Source organism: Cnephaeus nilssonii (assembly GCF_951640355.1).
Source record: "Cnephaeus nilssonii genome assembly, chromosome: 6".
In the NCBI taxonomy this organism is placed as follows: domain Eukaryota; kingdom Metazoa; phylum Chordata; class Mammalia; order Chiroptera; family Vespertilionidae; genus Cnephaeus; species Cnephaeus nilssonii.
In genome coordinates, this window is record NC_137077.1 from 47627011 (window position 1) to 47649101 (window position 22091).

General features: G+C 41.8%; 1 protein-coding gene across 2 annotated transcripts; it reads left to right on the forward strand.

Annotated features, from left to right (window-relative positions):
* Nucleotides 1–403: 403 nt before the first annotated feature.
* Nucleotides 404–21727, forward strand: TMBIM6 (transmembrane BAX inhibitor motif containing 6). 2 transcript variants are annotated; one of them, XM_079774996.1, is made up of 10 exons: nt 404–526; nt 11214–11300; nt 11668–11776; nt 14472–14592; nt 16259–16307; nt 16413–16510; nt 16713–16792; nt 17262–17362; nt 18538–18613; nt 19696–21727. In XM_079774996.1, the coding sequence occupies exons 2-10, from the start codon at nt 11245–11247 to the stop codon at nt 19717–19719; spliced, it is 714 nt and encodes a 237-aa protein (XP_079631122.1). In that variant the 5' UTR covers nt 404–526; nt 11214–11244; the 3' UTR covers nt 19720–21727. The 2 variants fall into 2 exon arrangements, with proteins under 2 accessions (XP_079631122.1, XP_079631123.1); XM_079774997.1 differs by lacking the exon at nt 404–526 and having other exon boundaries at nt 11231–11300.
* Nucleotides 21728–22091: the final 364 nt, after the last annotated feature.

The window sequence follows — 22091 nt, forward strand, 5'->3', positions numbered from 1 at the left end:
CAACTGAGCGACACCGGCCTAGGCGAGAGTGCTTTTGTTTTCTAAATCTCTTTCCCTCTTTAACATTCCATAACAAGCCTAAAACCCTAGAACCCCGGGACTTGACAGCGCTATCCCATCACGCGTCGCGGGGGCTCTATTATTTGCTAGGTCGGGGTCTTGGGTGGGGCCTGCCTTTCTTCACTTTCTCCACTAGAGGTGGCTTTGCACAGCAATCCTTTCTCGCTATAGGGGAAGGAGGAGGAGGAGACCTTTTCTACGACGTCGGTTGGTGGCCAGGGACTTGATTGACAAGGGCATTAGCGAATGGCTCTGAAGTAAGCGGCCGAAGTTCATGCACGTACGGCCGAAAAAGTGGCAGAAGTGCAGGCACCGGCCAATGAGGACTGGTCCTAAAAGGAGCCTGGGGCGGGACTTTGCTGGAGGGGCGGACTCAGGGTAAAGAGTCTGAAGCGGACCCTGGGAGAGTCAGAAGCATTTCCGGTGTTAACAGAGCTTTGTGGGCTCCGGAGAGGCGGCTGAGAAGGTACGTCTGAAAGCAGGGTTGCGCAAGCCGGGAACGAAGAAGGGGTTAGCAGTTATTGTCTTAACGACCAAGGGAGTGGTCTCCATTTTCGGGGAGACTGCACCCCGTGGGAAAAGGCCCCTGCCCTGCGACTGGACTCCGGAAGGCTGGGCGGGGAGGGGGAAGCGTGGGACTGGTACCGCGCTTGCGTTACTATACTGGAGCGGGGGAGGGGCGGGGGCAAGTCAGACCGGTTTTGGGGGCCGTCCGGGCTCCCACTGTAGGTGGGGGCGCTAGCGAAAGCCCCCTTTTAGCTTCTCTTTCTTCCTTCCAGTCTTCGTTCCCTCCCCTTAGAGTAGACGCAGGGGCCCCTTGACCCAGGCCCGTCTGGAATTTAGGGCACGTCCCCCACCCCTTCCTTCCGAGGGGAATGAAAGCGAAACCACACGGGTGTGTGATCGCCCCCGCCCTGCCCGACGGATCACTGCTCCGCTACGGGCCCTGGGGACCTGTGGCCGGGCGCCCCTGCGTGAGCGGCGGGGGCCTGGTCGGGCAGGCTGCCCTGTCACGGCGGGGCGGGTGATGTCACACTCCTGTGACACGCGAGGCTCCTTAGTTACGTGCAAGCCAACAGCCGAAGCGGGAGGTGTGGAGAGAGCGGGCTTGGCTTGGCTTCCTGCCCCGCCGGGCAGCCCCGCTCGGGCCTGATTGGCTACCTTCGGACAGGTGAGGTGGTTTGGCTTTGTGGAGTCCAGAGCCTGTGGGCGTCTTTCTCAAAGTCCTATTAGGAAAGGCGGCGTCGGGCGTCGTTGTTTTTCTGGGACCTGCTCGCTGGAGCTGTGGTAATAGATAGGCTGTGGCAATTTTGTCTGTTAGGTGTGGAATCATACTTACTACCCTGTGCCAGCCCGGGTTGCGTTGCCCACCCCAAAGAAGGACAAAAACCTCTTTGAACTTGAGACTCTGTTCTAGCAATAGTTAACTTGTGAATGTGTAACCCAGTAGAAGCGCTGACTGTGTCTGAAACACTAAAGATTTTAAGGTTAAAGGTTAACGGAGAATGGGCTTTTCTAGTTACTTATTGATATTTATTTCTATTTTACCTTTTGAATAGTTCAGGACAGATTTTTCCAGTTTCCTATGGCTTCTGTGAACACACTTATTTCTGTAATTATTAGATTAACTCTTTGGTGTTTTTTTATTCCTCTTTGTCGAATATTTTTGTCCTGGCTGAAGTACTATGTTGACATTTAGATTCTCTGCCGTTTTCCTTCAGTGGGGACAGAATGAATTCTTGAGAAATGCAATCTGTAATTTAGATTCAGAGTTTCCTTCTTAAATTATTCATCTTGTTGTGGAAACATAGCTTAGTACCCACTTTTCTTCCCTTCTCTACTATTGATCTGACTAAAGTCTTACTCTCCTAAATAATAGGGAAGATAAAATTAACCAATATAACCAGCATTTATATATGTATTTGTTGCTATGGATATAGTTCATGCTTATTGTAGAAATGCTAAATAATACAGAAAAATGTCATAGGAATCAGCATATGTTAATTTTTGAAAAAAAAAGACTTCTCTTGATCTATGCCTGGAACTGCCTTAATGAACACTTGCTTTTTCTACTGTAAAGTGTAGTAGTGTAAAGAGTACCAGCCTTTAGAGGTCTGATGTTGGTCAAGTCAATACTACTGTCTGTTTAGTACTTTATAATTATTTCACACAGATTTGCTTATTGGCATTCAATAAGCTTGGTAGAGTAAGTATTAATTATCCTTATCTTACAGATGAGAAAGCCTAGAGAACCATAGGTAAAATGATTTTCCCAAAGTTATTTGGTAGAAAATGGCAGGGCTCGTGACTCCAAATCCAATGCTTGTGTCTTTTTGAACTTTCTTTTTAATCTTTAAAGTGGGACTAATCACTCTTTCCCTTCCCTCAAGCATTCGTGTGAAGATTAAAGGGGATAATGTATATAAAAGCACTTGGAAAGTCATATAATTTTATATAAATGTATTCAGTGATATTATTATAGAAGGCACTACGGCTGGCCTGAAGAGTTTCACTTTATTTCATAAACTATCCCAAGAGTATTAATCTCCTCTGGGAAAACACTGAATATTCTCTTGATGCTCAATCTTCTAAATTATCATTTGCTACTTTAATTTGGCTGTAGAAGCCTAGTAGAAGTGTCTTCCACTCAAATGTTTTGTTACCCCAGAATTTCTAATAAAATTTCATGGAGTAGTTTTAATGCACATTTTTGTTTCCCAAAGACAGTGTTTAAACTAAGGAGAGAAAGACAGTAGAGGTTGGCTTTTAGGACAACTGGAGTGACCATTCAAAGTAGGTCTCCCTCTGCCAGCTGGGGAATGTCGATTTGAGATTATAACATTCTTGATCAGATAATGGGATCTAGGTTTGCTCTGGAGACTCCTGGTTGTGCTTACGTGTGGGGGCTAGCTAGCAAGCTGATTCTTATGCCAGCTCTGCTCTGAAGGTGCTTAAAACCAAATGTATGAGAGAAGTTTTGGTACAATTAATGGAATCCAAAATACTTGAAAAAAGAGCTTCAAGGTTGAGGATGGAGTGGATGCTCTGTTTGTCCTAATTTATGCCTGCTTTCATTTGGACTAAATATGGTGTTAACTGGGGAGGGATTGCTGGTTTATACAGGGAGGTGATTATATATTTACGACAGGGTTTGGGAAACATCTGGCCTGAGGGCTGTATAAGGAATCATTTGGTCTTGCCCTGCCAGGGCAATAGGGATGAGTTAATTAAATGTTTGACCAAATGTAGCAGGATAACTTTAAAAATATATATATATATATATATTTGATTTTTTTTTTTTTTTTTTTTTTTTTTTTTTTACAGAGAGGACGGGAGAGGGATAGAGAGTTAGAAACATCAATGAGAGAGAAACATCGATCAGCTGCCTCCTTCACATCCCCTACTGGGGATGTGCCCGAAACCAAGGTACATGCCCTTGACCGGAATCGAACCTGGGACCTTTCAGTCCGCAGGCTGACGCTCTATCCACTGAGCCAAACCGGTTAGGGCTCAGGATAACTTTTAAGTTAATCATTTTGTATGGCCCTCGATGTTATAAGTATGCAAATGACCCTTGACAGAAAAAGTTTCCCACCCCTGATTAGGACATTGTTTAGTGTCTGTCAAACAGTTGTGATTATAGAGCGTGATTCAGTAGTGGCAAAATTTGCTACAAAAAACAATTTTTTGAAGGCAATGGACATTCCATCTTTAGGTACTGGTTTGGTTTTGAGACAGTCCCCTAGAGAGTATTCAGTGCTGGCTAATCCAGAGATTTGGGCCCAAATTAAGGGGAGGTAGGGGCTGAGACATTTAGGTTACAATTATCAAGCTAGTGACCATTTACTTCATCAAAATCCCTACCACATCAGATTATCATTTAGTGGTTATTAGGGTCTCAAAATAGGACAGGAGGTACAGTGTAAATGTACCAGAAGGGCATGGCATTTATTATTTTTTAATCCTCACCTGAGGATATTTTTTCCATTGCTTTTCAGAGAGAGTAGAAGGGAGGGAGGGGGAGAAAGAGAAAGAGAAAAACATTGATGTGAGACACACATCGACTGGTTGTCTCCCACATGAGCCCCGACCTGGAGTGGGGAGCAAAACTTGCAATCCAGGTATGTGCCCTTGGCCAGGAATTGAACCCGAGGCCCTTTGGTGGAAGGGCCAATGCTCTAACCACTGAGCACACCGGCCTGGGCGAGGGGCATGGCATTTAAAGAAACGTAATTTTAATCAGTAATAAGATTTGTCAAGTTTCTTTAAACTCCAGTTTGTAATTTTCTTAAACACCCACCCCCCAATTAAATTTCTCACTTGGGTAAATAGTAAGCCTTAAGGATATAGCTAGCTGTGAGTTAATAGTTGAATAATACTTTTTAGAAGTAATTTACAGGGCATATGTAAATTAGGCCTGTGATAAATGTCTTCTAAAACTAGACTTTTACAAGGGATAAGCATACACTGAGGACTTAAGAGTAATGATTATTTACACTAGTAACAATAATGGTTAATATACTGAGCCAATCTTATGTTTGAAACACTGTTCTAAGCACTTTGTATTATCTCATTTAATCCTCAACCCTATGAAATAGGTAATATTATATATTACTCTTTTACTAGTGAGAAAACAAGCAGGAGGTTAAGCCCCAGAAATTTGTTGTATGTCATACAGCTCATGTAAGAACAGCCAGAATTCGAGTGCAGCAGGTCATACTTTTAACCACTATGTTAAGGACATAGTTATACAGATTCTGAAAACTATTCAATAGGAAGAATTACTGAAAAATTACAGACAGTTCCGTCTCCTTTTTAAAAAATTTTGCCACATGGGATTTTTTTTATTTTCTCTTTTAAGTATCAGTTTGGTCCCTTCTGAATGTGTAGGAACAGAATGAAGAACCATAATTCAGTCTACATTTTTAATTAAATCTGTGAACAATGTTTTTTTGAGTTGCTGGTTTAATGTTGCTAAATTGTATGCACTGGGGCAGCTGCTGTTCTGACTTCAGCAGTAAGCAAGCTTTTATTTTTCAAAGGCAAGGCTTGTTTCTTTTAATGCATACTAAATGCATGATTCTGTTTTGCATAGCTTTTGGTCATGTTTTATTCATATGCACTGTACTTAATAGATGTTGGAATAGATTTCAGAGAATTTTCTTTTAATTTTTTATTTATTGATTGGAGTGAGAGCCAGAGGGAAGGAGAGGGGGAGAGGGAGGGAGGGAAGGAAATTAGTTGTTATACTTATTTATGCATTCATTGGTTGATTCTAGTATGTATCCTGACCGGGGATCAAACCCAAAACCTTGGTGTATAGGGACGATGCTCTAACCAACTGAGTTACCTGGCCAGGGCAAAGAATGTTTTAAATTTAAGGCCTGGCACTTAATAGTCTTTTCATTTTAGTACAAGGGTAAGGAAAGGAAGATACCTAGAACAAAACAATGGATTTAACAAGACACTAGACACAGATGTTCATTGATAAGAATGTCTGTCTCCTCATAGTTGTTAAAGCTAAGAATTGCAGTAGGGTAGAATTGTTGATTAAAGACCTATCTTTCATATCTCAAGAATATCCTTCCTTCAGGGTTTAATAGACCAAGTTAGATGGGTTGGTGAGTATACACTTTTGCTACCTGTACATATTTCTTGCATTTGTGTTTCATTTCTTGGTTAAAGCTGTGTTAAATAGGAGGGATTTTGAAGGGAGAAGCCCTTCGTTTTCCTTGCTTTGTTTTTTGTTTTTTTTTTAATATTTTATTGATTTTTTACAGAGAGGAAGAGAGAGGGATATAGAGTTAGAAACATCGATCAGCTGCCTCTTGCACACCCCCTACTGGGGATGTGCCCGCAACCAAGGTACATGCCCTTGACCGGAATAGAACCTGGTACCCTTGAGTCTGCAGGCCAATGCTCTATCCACTGAGCCAAACAGGTTTCGGCTCCTTGCTTTGTTTTAATAAGCAATATATTCTTTGCTTGGGGCAGAAGGGAGGGGGGAATAATAATGTCTCCTCCTGCCTGCCCCTGCTGCTCTTTCCTCCCCAAGCAAAAACAGATCACAGAATACCTAACTCAAACCAATGTTTTTACTTGTTTTTCTTTCATGGTCAAGCTATGCACTGAGTTTTTTGTTTTGCTTTTTGGGTGCCTCTGGTAGAGGAGGCACTGAATGATTGACCCTTCCAGCAGTTTTAGCAATATATGCATGACACATTTTGACAGGTTCTGACAATTTGGGGGTTCCTGCTCTTGTAAGGATGAAGGCTTAAAATGAGGCTCTGAACCATATTAAAGGAATTTGGTTGTGATTAACACCTGAATATTTACTTGTGTACAAATGTAAAACAAGCAAATTTCCTATGAGTCCAGGAGGCACTGTCCTCGTTGTATTCTGTGTAAATAATCCCACTTCCTTGTTTCATAATTCGTTGAATATAAAAGTGGATAGTGGAAGAAAGGATCTAATTTCTAGATTTCTATACAAGTTGGGATTTGGGTAAGGCAGACCAATGCTGGTGTCACTTTTGTAATGGGCTTAGATGTCTGTGGAGACTGCCGTATTAAATAATTTTTGAGCAACATACAATGTACTTTTTTATTTATTGAGGTAAAACATACATAACAAAATTTACCTTTTTAATATATATTTTTTAAAACAAAGATTTTCCTTTAACTGTGGAGGCCCCTCTGGATGTTAGCTGAGTTACTTGGTTAATGGTTTTGAATACTCAAGCTCTCTTTTGGTATGGGAGCTGTTACTTTTGAGTTATGAACGCAATTTAATCTTGTTTCGCTGAGTTTGTTTATTGACCTTTAAAATGTAGATCTCTTTTCTGTACAGCTTCTGAACACAACTAGTTGAAGCTAAGATAGAAACCTGATAAGTTTGTCTCTCTGGAAAAACTTGTAAGAACAGTTTTCTAACTCATTACTTATCTGCACCTTAGTTCTTGTTTGTTTGGTACAGACATAGAGCAAATTATCATATTTCCTTGATACTAAGACCAACTTTTCCCCCCTAATATTTTAACATTTCAGAAAATATGTAATATGTACATTATGTCATTGTTGTCCCCCCCCCCCCCCCCCCCCCGCAAATCCTCACTCGAAGACACATTTTATTGTTTCAGAGAAAGGATGGGGGAGAGAGAGAAACATCGATTGGTTGCCTCTTCTACGCACCCCAACTGGGGACCGAACCCACAACCTACGTTGGCATGTGCCCTGATTGGGAATTGAACCTGAAACCTCTTGATGTACAGGATGTCCCTCCACCAACTGAGCTATACTGGCCAGAGCATATCATGACATCTTAAATTTCTGTACTGTATTGCATTTCTTTTCCCCCACAAAGTTATTATTAAAGTAGTTGTGTGTCATTGTGTCTGGAAAATTTGGTAGTTACATTTTCTCTTTAAATGTTAGAATAGGTACTAATGTTGGAAAGCTGGTTTTATTTTTCATGGTTTTAAACCAGAAGCCACCACTAAATCATGGAGAAATTCCTATTTGACACCTCCCTCCCTACCCTCACAATCTTTGATGATTTTGGTTTTTCCATCAGCAGTTGTAAGAGAGCCCTGAAAAGAGGCAGCCAGTGCCCCCTGGGAAATGTCAGAGTGAACTGGGACAGATGATTTTCTGCCATTCTCTCCTAAGTTTCCACTCAGTGGGGTCTGGTTACAGAGTGTTGCCCCTTTCTGGCTAACAATCCCCTGGGTATTTGAGTATTTACCCCCACCTCCTCCTTTTTTAACTCGAAATTGGAAGCAAGAGATGCTTTATCATTGTGAATGCTACTGAGAAACGTAGCTCGGAAGGTTGCTTCAGTACTGTTGCAGGTTCTGTCTAGGGATGTCATTAGGGGTGTTAATGGAAGCTTTAAACAAAGACACTTTCCAGGTGCTGGATTCTGCCATCCTGTAAGTGTGCTCTCTAGAGAATGTATTATTCATCATGGTTATGGAAGGCTGTGGTTGGCAGTGCAACAGCCTGCAATAATTGCACCATCTAGATCAAGAAGACTGGGGCCCTGAGACTTAGAGACAGAGCAACAGCTTTAGTAGGTTCTGCAGCTTCTCACTGTATCCATCCTTAAGAACAGAACAAAAGAATTGAGGTGAGTAGGGATGGTAAGAAAAGAAAGAGGAAATTAGAAAGCAAGCCAGCCATTTTAATTGTTCCATTTGTGAGAGAGCCTCAGGAAACAAGTGGTAATGATGCTTTTGAACTCTAAGAAAGGCATCTTTCTACTGGCCCAGGATTCCTCAGGAAATTGGTTTGTGGAATTTTATTGCGCGGATGAATTTTGCTGAGTATCAGGTTAAATGCTGATTAGAATGGGTGTGAATAGTTGGCCTGTCTTTCAAACAACTTACATTTTCTATTTTAGTTGCCCCCCCCCTTTTTTTTTTTTTTTTTTTGTAAATTTGAAAGGGATGGTTATGGGTCTAATAAGAATCTGGAAGATTTATATTAGGAGAGATGAAAGCTGTTGATTAGATTTTTAGTTCTGTAGATTGGGCATGTTTATTTAGGATTGCATGTGAGATAGAGGAGGGAACAAAGCTTAAGAGCCTGACTTTTATGGTATTGATGTATAATGTGATCTGGGTATAGTTTAGTTTGGGGGGGGGCGGGGGGAATGCCATTTGGACTCTGGCCAGTGTGGCTCAGTTGGTTAGAGCGTAGTCCCGTATGCCAAAGTTTCGGGTTTGATCTCTGGTCAGGATACATACAAGAAGCAACCAATGAATGCATAAATAAGTGTAACAACAAATTGATATATATCTCTCTCCTTCCCCCTCTCCCCCCTTTTCTCTCCCTTCTCCTCTCTCTAAAATCAATCAGTCAATAAAAATGCCCTCTGGGACAGTTAGCAAGATCTAAATAAGGTCTGTAGATGAGATAATAGAAGTTGCTTCAGTGTTAATTTTCTGATTTTGATCATCACTTTTAGGGTGTACATACTGAAGTATGTAGAGATAAAGGGGCATTGTGTCTGCATGGCAAACATATATATATATTTTAGAGGGAGAGATAGAAACATAGATCAGCTGCCTCTTGTATACAACCCCTTCCCCCCCCCCCCCCCGCCACACACACACACCAGGGACCAGCCCGCAACCGGGCATGTGCCTTGACCAGGAATCGAGCCACTAATCTCTTTGGTGAATGGGACGATGCTCAATTCACTGAGCCACATTGGCCAGGCTGTCTGTCTGTCTCTCTGTCTCTCTCTCTCTCTGTGCATATATATATATATATATATATATATATATATATATATATATATATATGGGGGTCAATAGGGGAAAAGGGGGGACATATGTAATACTTTCAACAATAAAGAATTATTAAAATATATATATATTTTAGTCTAGATATTGCTAAGTGTAGAGAGACAATAAAGCAAATATGGTGAAATAGTAACATTTAGTCTGGGTGAAGGGTATGTTAAAAATCCTTTTTGCACAAATTTCCTTTTTATGGAGGTAAGAACTTTCCTCTTTTTAAAATTGTGAATCACTTTTTAGTTCAGTTCTAAAATGCATTAGGTAGTAAGAAAACCAAAAAGCCAATCAGAAAGAATGTATGCACCCCTGTGTTCATAGCAGCACAATTTACAAAAGCTAAGATCTGGAAACAGCCCAAGTGCCCATTTGTAGATGAGTGGATAAAAACGTTGTGGTACATTTACACCGTGGAATACTATGCATCAGTAAAAAAGAAGGATCTCTTACCCTTTGAGACAGCATAGAGGGACCTGGAGAGTATCATGCTAAGTGAAATAAGTCGATCAGAGAAAGACAAGTATCACATGATCTCACTCATATGTGGAATCTAAGTAACAAAATAAACTGATGAACAGAGTGGATCCAGAGACATGGAAGCATGGAACAGAGTGCAGAATCTTGGAGGGAAGGCGGGGGTGGATGGGTGGGTGGGAAATAGTCAACCGAGAACCTTGTATGCATATATGCAGGGCCCATGGCCACAGACAATGGAGCGATGAGGGCCTGGGGTGGGGGTGAGGGCGGGCTGGAGGGGGTCAATAGGGGAAAAGGGGGGACATATGTAATACTTTCAACAATAAAGAATTATTAAAATAAATAAAAATTAAAAATAAAATGCATTAGGTAGAAAGCTTCTACATGTATATTTTTAAAATGTAAGTCCTAGTGCAGACCTTTATAGTTTTTTTGTTTTATTTTTTAATCTGAGCTTCTATACCTTTGCTGAGGGAATTCTGTAGCATATTGAAACAATGACATAAAATTGCTTTATGTTCCAGTGACTAGGTTGCTAATTGAGAATCTCTCAAAGAAACATTCGTTTAAATCGCCTTCTAAAAGAATAGAAATAAAATTTTAATAATGAAATACTTTGGGGAGAGGAAGATAGGTTCCTTTCCTCTGTGTCATTCGAAATGGTTCATTATGAGGGGGGGATAAATGGTGAAGGGAAAAAATTTTAATTAATAACTAAAATTGTTTATTATGATTGCAAATGTATTCTAGAAGGAAATATATAAAAATTAAGATGGTTGTGTTAGAACTGGGGTTTTAAATAGTCTTCATTTTTCCATACTTGTATATTGCTTTTTTTTTTTTAATATATATATTTTATTGATTTTTTACAGAGAGGAAGAGAGAGGGATAGAGAGTTAGAAACACCGATGAGAGAGAAACATCGATCAGCTGCCTCTTGCACAACCCCTACTGGGGATGTGCCCGCAACCAAGGTACATGCCCTTGACCGGAATCGAACCTGGGACCCTTCAGTCCGCAGGCCGACGCTCTATCCACTGAGCCAAACCGGTTTCGGCTGTATATTGCTTTTTAAAAAAAATATATATTTTTATTGATTTCAGGGAGGCAGGGAGGGGGATAGAGAAAGAGAAATATCAATGATTACAGAGAATCATTGATCGACTGCCTCCTGCACACCCCACATTGGGAATCGAGCCTGCATCCTGGGCATGTGCTTTGACTGGGAATCCAACCGTGACCTCCTGGTTCATAGGTCAACACTCAACGACTGAGCCACGCCAACTGGGCATATGTTGCTTTTTTAAATAAGAAAGTTTGTTTTTTTGTCTGTACTGGTACCTTTAAAATAACCTTCCTTCCTTTATTCTACAGAGTGGAGGCTGTGTCCCACAGACTCGACATCATGAACATATTTGATCGGAAGATCAACTTTGATGCGCTTTTAAAATTTTCCCATATGTAAGTATTTTGACCTTGACTACAGTTTCTTTTCCTTTCATATCTTTTTTTCCCCTAGTTTATTAACTTCTGTATATTTACTAGAATCCTGAGGATAAGCACCTAGTTTCTAAGGACTGCTGTGAAAAAACTAGAAAGCCACTTAGTTATTCTAGTTTCAGTACTGATTGTTCATAATTTTGGGTTTGGGGCTCTTCCCCAGCATTTAAGATTCTCTATTAACCTGTTTTCAAAATATTCTTTTTTTTAAATTGTAATATAACTTGCACATACTCCCTGGGAAGGAGAAGAGAGGCAATGATTCTTAGCTTAGAGCTGAGCTTGGATTGGTCCCAGAGTGATGGCTGTTATTAACATTCTTTCCCAGAACCCCCTCCACACAGCAGCACCTGAAGAAGGTCTATGCCAGTTTTGCCCTCTGCATGTTTGTGGCGGCTGCGGGGGCCTATGTCCATGTGGTCACTCATTTCATTCAGGTAAGAGCAATAAATTATAACTGGAAGAAGCTAGCTCAGCAGAGTGGTCCAAAGCCTGTGCTCCTCCTTAATCCTTTTCAGTAGTTTAGCATCTGAACTCAGCCAGAGTCAGCCTGTAAATCAGGACATATGCGGAGCCATTTGAATTTTCTGGCGACTCTGCCCTCCAGATACTGACGTGGTTAGCTTCACAGTGTCTGAACCCTGACACTGAGTGAGGGTGTTGCTGATATACAAGATCCCCCCTACCCACTGAGTAGAGGCATGATGTGCATGCTGGGATTCTTCTCCACAGTAGCCTTTTTATCTTTTCCTCCTTTTCCCCTTTTTTGCCTGAATGACTGGAGCATTTAGATACAAAACACTGATTGTATGATTAATTATCAGGAGGGGCAGGGTTGAGATCTTTAAGGATTTGACCCATTTTACTCTCTGATACACTTACTATCTGCACGTTTGAGTGAAAAACGCTTCAATAAATCATTTTCCTGTGTTGAGGGAGAGTTTGGGTTTGATCAGCAGGAATAGAAGGGGGACAATTGAGGAATAATAAGTAAGTTTAAAGCTCTCACTAGCCACGACTTGTTGCTTTTAGTGTGTCCTTTTTAGTGTAAGTACAAGGATGTGCCTGTGTTGGCATGGCACTGCTGAGAACTATCCCACACTCAGATATTTCCTTGCAGGGACTGTGTGAAAAATTATTCTAGATACTCAAAGGCTAGGAATTTGATCCCTTGAATTTAGACTAAAACATAATCTACCTCTTAGGCAAGAGTGGCCCTTTTAAGTAATGTAAAATAAAGTCATCCTCATTATCCGTGGATTTCATATTTGCAAATATACCTACTCACTAAAATGTATTTGTAACCCTAAAATCAGTATTTTTGCAGACATTTGCAATCATATCCAGAGCAGCAAAACGTTTGAGTTGCCCATCACATCCATGTTCCAGCTGAGGTTGAACCAGGCAACACATTACCTTATTTCAAGCTCTCAAGCTGTAAACAATAGTCCTTTTCACGGTCTATTTAGTACGACATTTCTTTTTTCATTTTTGTGCTTTTTGTTGATAATTTTGCTGTTTAAAATGGCTCCAAGCATGGTGCTAAAGTGCTCTTACTGTTCCTAATTGCAAGAAGACTACAATGTGCCTTAGGGAGAAAATGTCTGTTAGATAAGCTTTGTTCAGGCATGAGTTACAGTGCCGTGACTGTGAGCTCAGTGTTAATGAACCAACAATATATATCAAACTGCCTTCAAACACCAAACACACATAAAACAAGGTTATGTATTGATCAATTGATGAAAATGTGACTGGTGGCTCCCAAGGACCTAACCTTTTATTTCCCTCAGGAGCAGTTGTTCAGTATTCACTAATTCATTGTTCATAGTGAGTTTACAGAACAGAACATAACTACTGTGAAGAACAATTTATACTTTTAAAGGAAGAAAGGACCTTCCGTGCCTACATACATCCTTAATGATTTCTCTCTTATATGCCAATAGGTTTTTCCCATTTGCTTTGTAAAAAAAAGAATTTTTTTCTTACAAAACTAAGGCATGTTTATTGTAGAGAATTTGGATAACAGACTAATGATAAGTAAATGTAAAACTATAATCCTATCACCCAGAAATAACTACATGCTCTTAATGTTTTGGTACTTTTTGTTGTTGTTAATCCTCACTGGAGGACATTTTTAGAGAGAATAGAAGGGAGGGAGGAAGGAAGAGAGAGAGACAGGGAGACATAAAGATACCAGTGTGAAAGAGACATATCTGTTGGCGCCTCCCGAACTCGCCCCAACAGGGGCCAGGGTTAGAACTTGCAACCCAGGTACCTGCCCTTGTGCCCTTGACCGGGAATCGAGCCTGCGACCCTTCCGTGCTCAGGTGGACACTCTAACCACTGAGCCAGGGCAGTTTGGGTACTTTTTTGTTACTTACCCTTTGTCCCAGTCCTTTTAGGTTGCTATAGCAGAATACCGTAGACTGAGTGGCTTAAACAGCAAACGGTTCTTGTAGTTTTTGAAGCTGGAAAGTCCGAGGCAAAGCTCCAGCAGTTGTGTTGTGTGGTGAGGGCCTTCTTCCTGGTTCGTAATCGGCCATCTTCTCGCTGTGTCCCCACATGGCGGGAGGGATAAGGAGCTCTCAGGGTTCCCTTTTAAACGGCACTAATCCCCTTCGTGAAGGCTCCACCCATATGGCCTCATCATCATTCAGAGACCCTATTTCTAAATACCATCGTATTGGTGGTTAGAATTTAAACATGAATTTGAGGTGGGAGACACGTTCCGTTTATAGCACCCTCTCTCAGTCTCTTTTCTTTGTATGTGTACATGTATTTGTGTGTGTTTTAAAGTGATCAAAAAGGGGTCATTTCTACTTGTTCTACAGATTGGAATATGCTTCTAGCACTTGTCACTTTGGTTCATTTTTTCCTCTTTCTTGGGTAAAACTCATAGTTGGACTAGGATAGTTGTGGTTGATGGACTACCCAGGCCAGAAGAGCCTCCAGCATCCACCATGGTCCTAACCCTGTCCTTTAAGTCTCCTTTTTAGCCCCCATGCCTTTTCCACTGCCTCCAGGTTAGAAGCAAATATTAGAAAGTTCAGATGAATAACTGAATCTAATAAAGTCTCTTGCAAAATAAATTCGATACTTTCAAGTATTCAATTATGACTCTGGATCTGACAGGCTGGCCTGCTCTCTGCCCTGGGCTCCCTGGGGTTGATGATTTGGCTGATGACAACACCTCATAGCCATGAAACTGAGCAAAAAAGACTGGGACTTCTTGCTGGATTTGCTTTCCTTACAGGTATGTATGTTACAGGATTGGTCTAATTTTGGGGTTTGGGGGGTGGAGACTGTATATTTTAGTATCTCTTTAGACCAGGGTCCGAGACTTGTATTTATTCTGATTCATCCCAACTGGTACAGTTACTATCCAACCTTATATTTGAATGTATTTTGCCTTGTGCTGCTTTCTTATTTCATGTAGGTGCATCTTGCTTCCCCATCCAGAGGGTAAGCTATTTGTGACTAGTGACTGATGTCTATTTTTGTATCAAAAAATAAGCATTTGTGTGCTTGAATGAATGAGGCTTAAGAGCTTAGGTGGCATAACTTGTTAATGATAGACATTTGATTAAACAAAGTCCAAGAATCTTAGTTGGATTCATACTGGCAACTCTCATAGAAGCATCCATCTATTCTGAACCTTGCAGACAATTAATTAAAGCCATACATTGAGAACCGTCACACAGGGCCCTTTGCTGATCTCATGAAAAGAATTAAAAGCACAGCACTTCTAGAATTATCATTAAGAGAAACCGGACTAAAGCTACACAGTAAGAATACTTGCAAAGCAGCATTTGAGTTGGTACATCTGGTTCTGAGTGAGTCTAATGTATACCATGTTGAAGAAATTGTAGAAAGGCAGGGATTTAGAGATTAAGATTTTTAGATGAGGAAAGCTGGTTTTTGAAGACATTAAGGAGTGGAATCAGAAGAAAGGGGAGTAGCCAAAGTAGAGGTAACGTTGGAGCCGGAACAGGCTGCTGCTGTGTCCTCCTATTGGCACATGTCCACCTGCAGAACTGGTCTGGCCTTTTCTGCTACAAAGAGAGTCAGTCCTGGATGACTACATGGTTGCTGGCTACAAGGCTCTGCTTTACTCTTAATCCTTTTTTTCTAATCTAATTCCTGATCTGGCCCACATTACAGGCCCACATCACTCCTCTTCAGAGTTTTGCAGCCTTTATGATGTAGCTCAAAAATGTTTGACATGTCGGGGATTAGAGAGCAACCGAAGGACTTGTACACATACATATTAGCATAACCAATGGACACAGACACTGGGGCAGTGGGGGCTGGCCCGGGGTGGGAATGGCAGGGGGGAGAGGGTTGGTCAATTGGGGGAAAGGAGACTTATGTAACACTTTAGACAATAAAAAAAAAAAATGTTTCACATGCTCATTTCATTTTTCCTAATCTCTGTTCCTCCTGGGGGTCATCAACGATTTTCAGCTAAGAGGACTTTTTGCAGCTCTATAAATAAATAACTTAGTCAAATTTAAGTTCTCTTGAAAACAAGGAAAATGGAGAGATTTAATTACTTTAGTCCACATGTTTTGTCTGTCTTTTTAGGAGCATGGGCATGCTTATGCTATTTAATGACGAGCTTTTGGATGAGGGTTCTCTTCAAGAATTGATGGTAGTGCCCTAGCTGGTTTGGCTCAGTGGATAGAGCTTCAGCCTGCAGACTGAAGGGTCCCGGGTTTGATTCCGGTCAAGGGCATATGCCTGGGTTTCAGGCTTGGTCAGATGTGCAGGAGGCAGCCACTCAATGATTCCCTCTCATCATTGATGTTTCTATTTCTTTCTTTCTCTCTGAAATCAATAAAAATATTTTTTTTTAAAGAAAAAGAAAAGCAAGAAAGAATTGATGGTAGTAATGTGTTCTGGGGCTTTTTGTTTTCTAGGGGTTGGCCTGGGCCCTGCTCTGGAGTTTTGCATTGCCATCAACCCCAGGTAACTATTTTGGTAGTGTCTTATTCTTTCTACTTTTGTGAATGTACCTTCTAAATATAAACTGTATTCCTATAGCCCTTAATCTCATGGTCTTTTCCTTAACAGCATCATTCCCACTGCCTTCATGGGCACAGCAATGATATTCACCTGCTTCACCCTGAGTGCACTCTATGCCAGGCGCCGTAGTTACCTCTTTTTGGGAGGTAAGTATGGATTGGAAAACACAGAGAGGGTCTCCACTCTAGGATTCTCGCTAGATCTATTTCCCTACCCTCACCCCCCAACTTCTTGTGATTATTGGGGTGAAGTAGGAAGCCTTCATTTGGGGAGAAATGTAAGGAATGGCTTTAACTGGATTGCTTTACTTTGGCTCCTCTCAGGATGGCTTTTTGTCATCTCTTATAGGTATATTGATGTCAGCCATGAGCCTGATGCTCTTGTCTTCCCTGGGGAACCTTTTCTTTGGATCCATTTGGCTTTTCCAGGTGAGACTTTGCATATCATATAACTTTCCAGTGGCTATTTGCCTCACACCTTTTTCTTGCTTAACCTTAAAGCAAGATAGACCAGGAATCCTCCAGAATGCTCACCTGTTGGGCAGTGCCCTTGAAGCCTCCCCACTAACTTCCTAGGATGGAGCCTTCTGTGGTAAAAGTTCAGATTAAACAGGGGTTGCACATTGCTAAGAAGACAGTTTGCTCAGAGATATTTCTCTAGGTCTGTCCAGCCAGCAGCTCATTGTTAAAATGATTGAATTTCTTCCAGTGACCAAAACAATTAGTGCAGTATTGTGCTGACAGAAGCAATGAGGTCTTCGCTATGGTTCCTGTGAATGTCAATGTCAGTGGATTAGCATTCAAATGTACTTTCAAGTGGCCAAGAGCCAGAAAGAAGTATGGCTTTTTTCCTCAATGGTGTCTACCAGATGGTAACCTCATCTCATTCTTTTGCTAGGCAAACTTGTATTTGGGGCTGATGGTCATGTGTGGCTTTGTCCTTTTTGATACTCAACTCATTATTGAAAAGGCTGAAAATGGAGATAAGGATTATATCTGGTAAGTGTGAAAACTGGTCTTTAACAAGAATGAAGGGCCGAAACCGGTTTGGCTCAGTGGATAGAGCGTCGGCCTGCAGACTGAAGGGTCCCGGGTTCGATTCCGTTCAAGGGCATGTACCTTGGTTGCGGGCACATCCCCAGTAGGGGGTGTGCAGGAGGCAGCTGATTGATGTTTCTCTCTCATCGGTGTTTCTAACTCTCTATCCCTCTCCCTTCCTCTCTGTAAAAAATCAATAAAATATGTTTGTTTTTTTAAAAAAAAAAAAGAGAGAGAGAGAGAGAAGAATGAAGGGTGAGGCATACTGCTCCATTCTGCAGCTCTTTTCTGAATCCTAGGGACAATCCTTTGCCTGACCCACCTTTCTAGTGATGAGTAGACCAGGTGGCACTGGCCAAGCTTTGGGGGTGTATGTGGAAGGATACCCATAGTTTTGGAACAATGTGCCAAATAGCATAGTTTCTTTAAATTCCTGAAAAATGTCAGATTTTAAAAAATTGAACTACTAATGTGTTTGTTTGTTTTTAAGGAGTTTTTATTTTTATTTTTTGTTCATCCTCACCAGGAAATATTTTTCTATTGATCTTTAGGGAGAGTGGAAGGGAGGGGGAGAGATAGAAACATCGATGTGAGAGAGACACATTGATTGGTTGCCTCCTGCACACGCCCAACCAGGGCCCAGGCTGCAGTGGAGCCTGCAACCGGGGTAAGTGCCCTTCACCGGAATCAAACCCAGGATCCTTCAGTCTGCAGACTGACGCTCTACCCACTGAGCCAAACTGGCTAGGGCTCCATTTAATAGTGGTTACCTCCATACTTTTAATAGAGGAGAAGAAAAGGGACCCTTTACCTTTTATTCTTCATACTTTTGTATTCTTTAAATCTTTAATAATGAGAATATATACACATAGTTTTAAAATATATGTATTTTTTCATGTTGAAATTCTCTCAAAGTTAGTAGTTCAGGGTTCAGAGTTAGGCCTGAATTTCTCTTTTTTTCTGTTACATGGCTTCATTGTGGCTTCATTGAATTGAACGGATTTCTAACAGTTTTACTTCCTTAGTTGGTGGAAGTACTTGTGGGTGGGTGTTTTTTTTTTGGGGGGGGTGTGTGTGTTTTGTATCTTTGTGTAAAGGAAAGTGGAAGTGCAGTTTGTGATCTGGCTCTCTTTCAGGCACTGTGTTGACCTCTTCTTAGACTTCGTTACACTCTTCAGAAAACTCATGATGATCCTGGCTATGAACGAGAAGGTTAGTCAGCCCACTACTCGAAGATGAGCGAATAGCTCCTGAGCTCAGTATCTGTGTGTGCTTCGAATTTGAAAACTTACTTACATACTGTGTAGGTCCAGGGTTATATAATGCAGGCCATTAAGTAAGAAGTAAACCTGAAGTCTTTAGCTAGTGGAGCCAAAGGAACAAGTAAAAACAGTCCTTAAAAAAACCCACAAACTTAATTCTAGTATCAAAGGGAAAAGAGCTTCAGTGGCAGCAGCTATACGAAGAATATAAAGGCTGTAAGGATGGTTATGACTCAGAAAAGAATATTCTAGAGGATTTTTATAATATTGGCAACCAGCTTTTGTAAATGTATTTCAGAAGTAGACCAATTTCTCCATTTGTTGGTCTTGATTTTTTTCCAGAGAAGCATTCTGTGTCTGGTTAGTCTACTCCAGCAGCAGGGGAACAATGAAACCACAGCTTCTCTCACAGTTCTTACTGTGGAACAAGACAGTGCAGTGGTGGTGGAAGCAGGTGACTAGATGGGTTTGCTGGTTCTTTGGTCTGTGCCACAGTTGGACTGAGCACCCAACAAGTGTCCCAGTTTCAGTCAAAGCAACTCATCTTTCATTTGTTTAATACACCGAGCTTCCACCTAAGATTTACTGAAGAGTTCCCTAGACTAGAATAGTTCTGAATGTTGGTTTATACCCAGGATTTATGCTTCCTTCTCAGGCCTAATGGAAAATTGGTGGTCTTGGCCTGGGTCTTGACCTCTTTAGTTCTTTTAGGGTAGACTGCCTGACTGCAGCCTTCACTGATTGGGATCTGAGCTGTGGTGGTTGTGAGTAGCCAAGAGTGGTCACGTGGCCCACCTAAGTACTCTTGTGGGAGTAGGAACAGTTGCTTGAAGTTTAGTCTTACCAAAAGTCTGTCAGCAACTTGGGGGTCCACCAGTGGACCAACTGTTACACTAAAGAAGCATTTCTCATTCCTTTTTATTGTCCTACGCCCTTCCAGTCCCTAACTAAACACAGCCAGTATTGGCTTAAAGAGTTTTAGTTTGAAAGTCTGATGTCAAAAATTAATTGGGTAATTTTTCTCATTTCTAGGACAAGAAGAAAGAGAAGAAGTGAAATGACCATCCAGCCTTTCCCATTTTGGCTTCCACTCCCTCCGCCCCCTCATTTTCTCTTTGCACACATTACAGGTGGCGTGTTCTGTGATAATGAAAAGCATCAGAAAAGCTTTTGTACTTTGTGGTTTTCTCTATTTTGAAATTTTTGATCAAAAAACTGATTAGCAGAATATAGTTTGGAGTTTGGCTTCATATTCCTGGAGTTCTTCCCCACTCTGTTTTCTGTCATCCCCATCCCTAGCTTCTTCCTCCACTTAGGCAGCCAGTCCACCATGGTGAGGAGTGGAACCCGCAGAGGGAGACAACTCCGGGAGTCCGCTCTCCGGCTGAGCTGTACCAAGTGGATCTGAACTGTTTGGTAGAGCCACCTCGGCCCTTCCTTCCTCAGCGCTGTGGTTGGTGCCTGGTTTCTATGGGACTGGGCAGCGTATTTTCCTTTGGAAGGAAGTTTGCTGGTCCTGTTGTTACTCTGGCTCATTATAGCTGAGCTTCGGTCAACCCCTGCAAAGAACACGAAGAGCCTCCTCTGGTGGATGCTTTGCCTATTCTGAGCTGCCCAAGTCACTGCTGGTCTGGCACACACACCTTTCTGCCTTGCCATCACAAAAGGAATGCGGATCTCTGTGTCCTCTTTCCTGTCCCTTGTCTGACCCTCAGGGAATCTGCCTGCTTTCCATCCCAGGTGGGAGGACTTCAGCCCAAAGGAAGACTCTTCATGTCAGGCACTTAGAAAAGGCTGATTATTTATGGCAAGGTAGAGCCTAGAATTCCCAAATTTCCCCTGGCCTTTATTTTATTGGTTATCACCTTAGTTACTGAGTGGCCTCTACCAGATGGCTGTGATGAAAGATCCCAGGAGAGGAAGGACAGGGGAGGGTAATGGTTGAGCCTCTACTAATCCTGTCAGATAAACCTAGATAAGGGCTTGTTTGGGACAGTCTCCTCTGCTGAGTGGTTCTTTGTTCAGATCAACAGAAGGGGCTGTGATGACTTGGGAGGCAGCATTCGTAAGGGTTCTTTGGTGCATTTTTGTTATCTCCCATCTGGTAATGTCCTACCGAATTATAGAAGGTGTCGAGCCAGAAGTTTTGGCAGGAGATAAATGTTTATTCTACACATGCGTTTTAGTTTTTGGCTGTACACCTGTTTCCATAAATCCGCAGTCTTCCTGGCAGGGCCCAGGTGACCGAACCTGCAAGACACCTGATTCCCTGCAGCTTTTTGGTTGCAAGTGGAGAGAGGGCAGTGCTAATGGGGACACCAGCTCCTTCCCTGGGGCTGCACAGTCAGCTGACACAGATGGACAGGCCTTGGGAGCAGTTGTGGCTCTGGCTACTCACAGGGCTTCAGTGTAAGGGCACTGAGCCATTGAAAGCTTATTGCCAGTAGGACACCATTTTTGGCTCTGCCTGTTCACACCCAGTACACAGTTTGACCCAGTGCCTACTGATTTTCAGTGCACCATATCCCTGAGCCATCCCATGAAAAGATTAATTCCCAGGCTGGGTGTATTCCCGGGGTGGCATGCCCCCCAGAATGGCTCGCTTCCACGGAGGATGCTGCCCTCTGATTTAGCTGCTGCCTCCAGCCTCTGGCTTGAGAACTTACTAAAGGGACTTCCTTCCCATTAAACCCAAGTAGCAATCCATACATTTGTTGATTCTCTGCTAGGTCCGAGAATGAGTTAACATCTCTTGAAGCCAAACTCCACCTCTTGTGCTTTTTTGCTTTGGATAAAGGAGTTTTTCTTTAGAAACAGTGCCAAGAATAACAAGATATTTTAAAAAGTAACACAAAAAAATACTTTTAAGGAAAATGTCTAACAGGTTTTTAAACCAGTAATCACTGTAATTACCGCTTTCTTTTCTAGTTCATTGGTTTTCAGCTCAGGCTGCATTCTCTAACTCATACTGTGAAAACAAAGGTGTTTTTGATCAGAAATATATGAAATCTACATAGTCTTAATTTGTAAAAAAACTAATAATAAAGAAAATTCCTTAACCTTTCCTGGTGTTAACGTGTTTTAAATTCAAGTCTATAGCTGAACATGGGGCTTGGGGGATTTACTGGTGGGAGTTCATGGGATAAGATTTGATCTAGGTGTGAATAGAAAGAAACAAGGACCCCCACTTAGGCACCCATTCTGTAGCCCCAGCTTGCCACAAAGGTTGGGGATTTTCTCTATCCGATATATAGCCCAGGCCTTTTTCTGTCCTCCCCTTCCCAACCTTTGTTGTAGTTGATTTGTGGTAGCAGCATGTGTAGTTGGTTCCAGTGTACAGCCACATTGGCCAGGCTCTATTCTAGGGGCTAGGAATCATCAGTGAAAACATCCTTTTCCTCGTTCATATATGAGATTATAAACTAAAG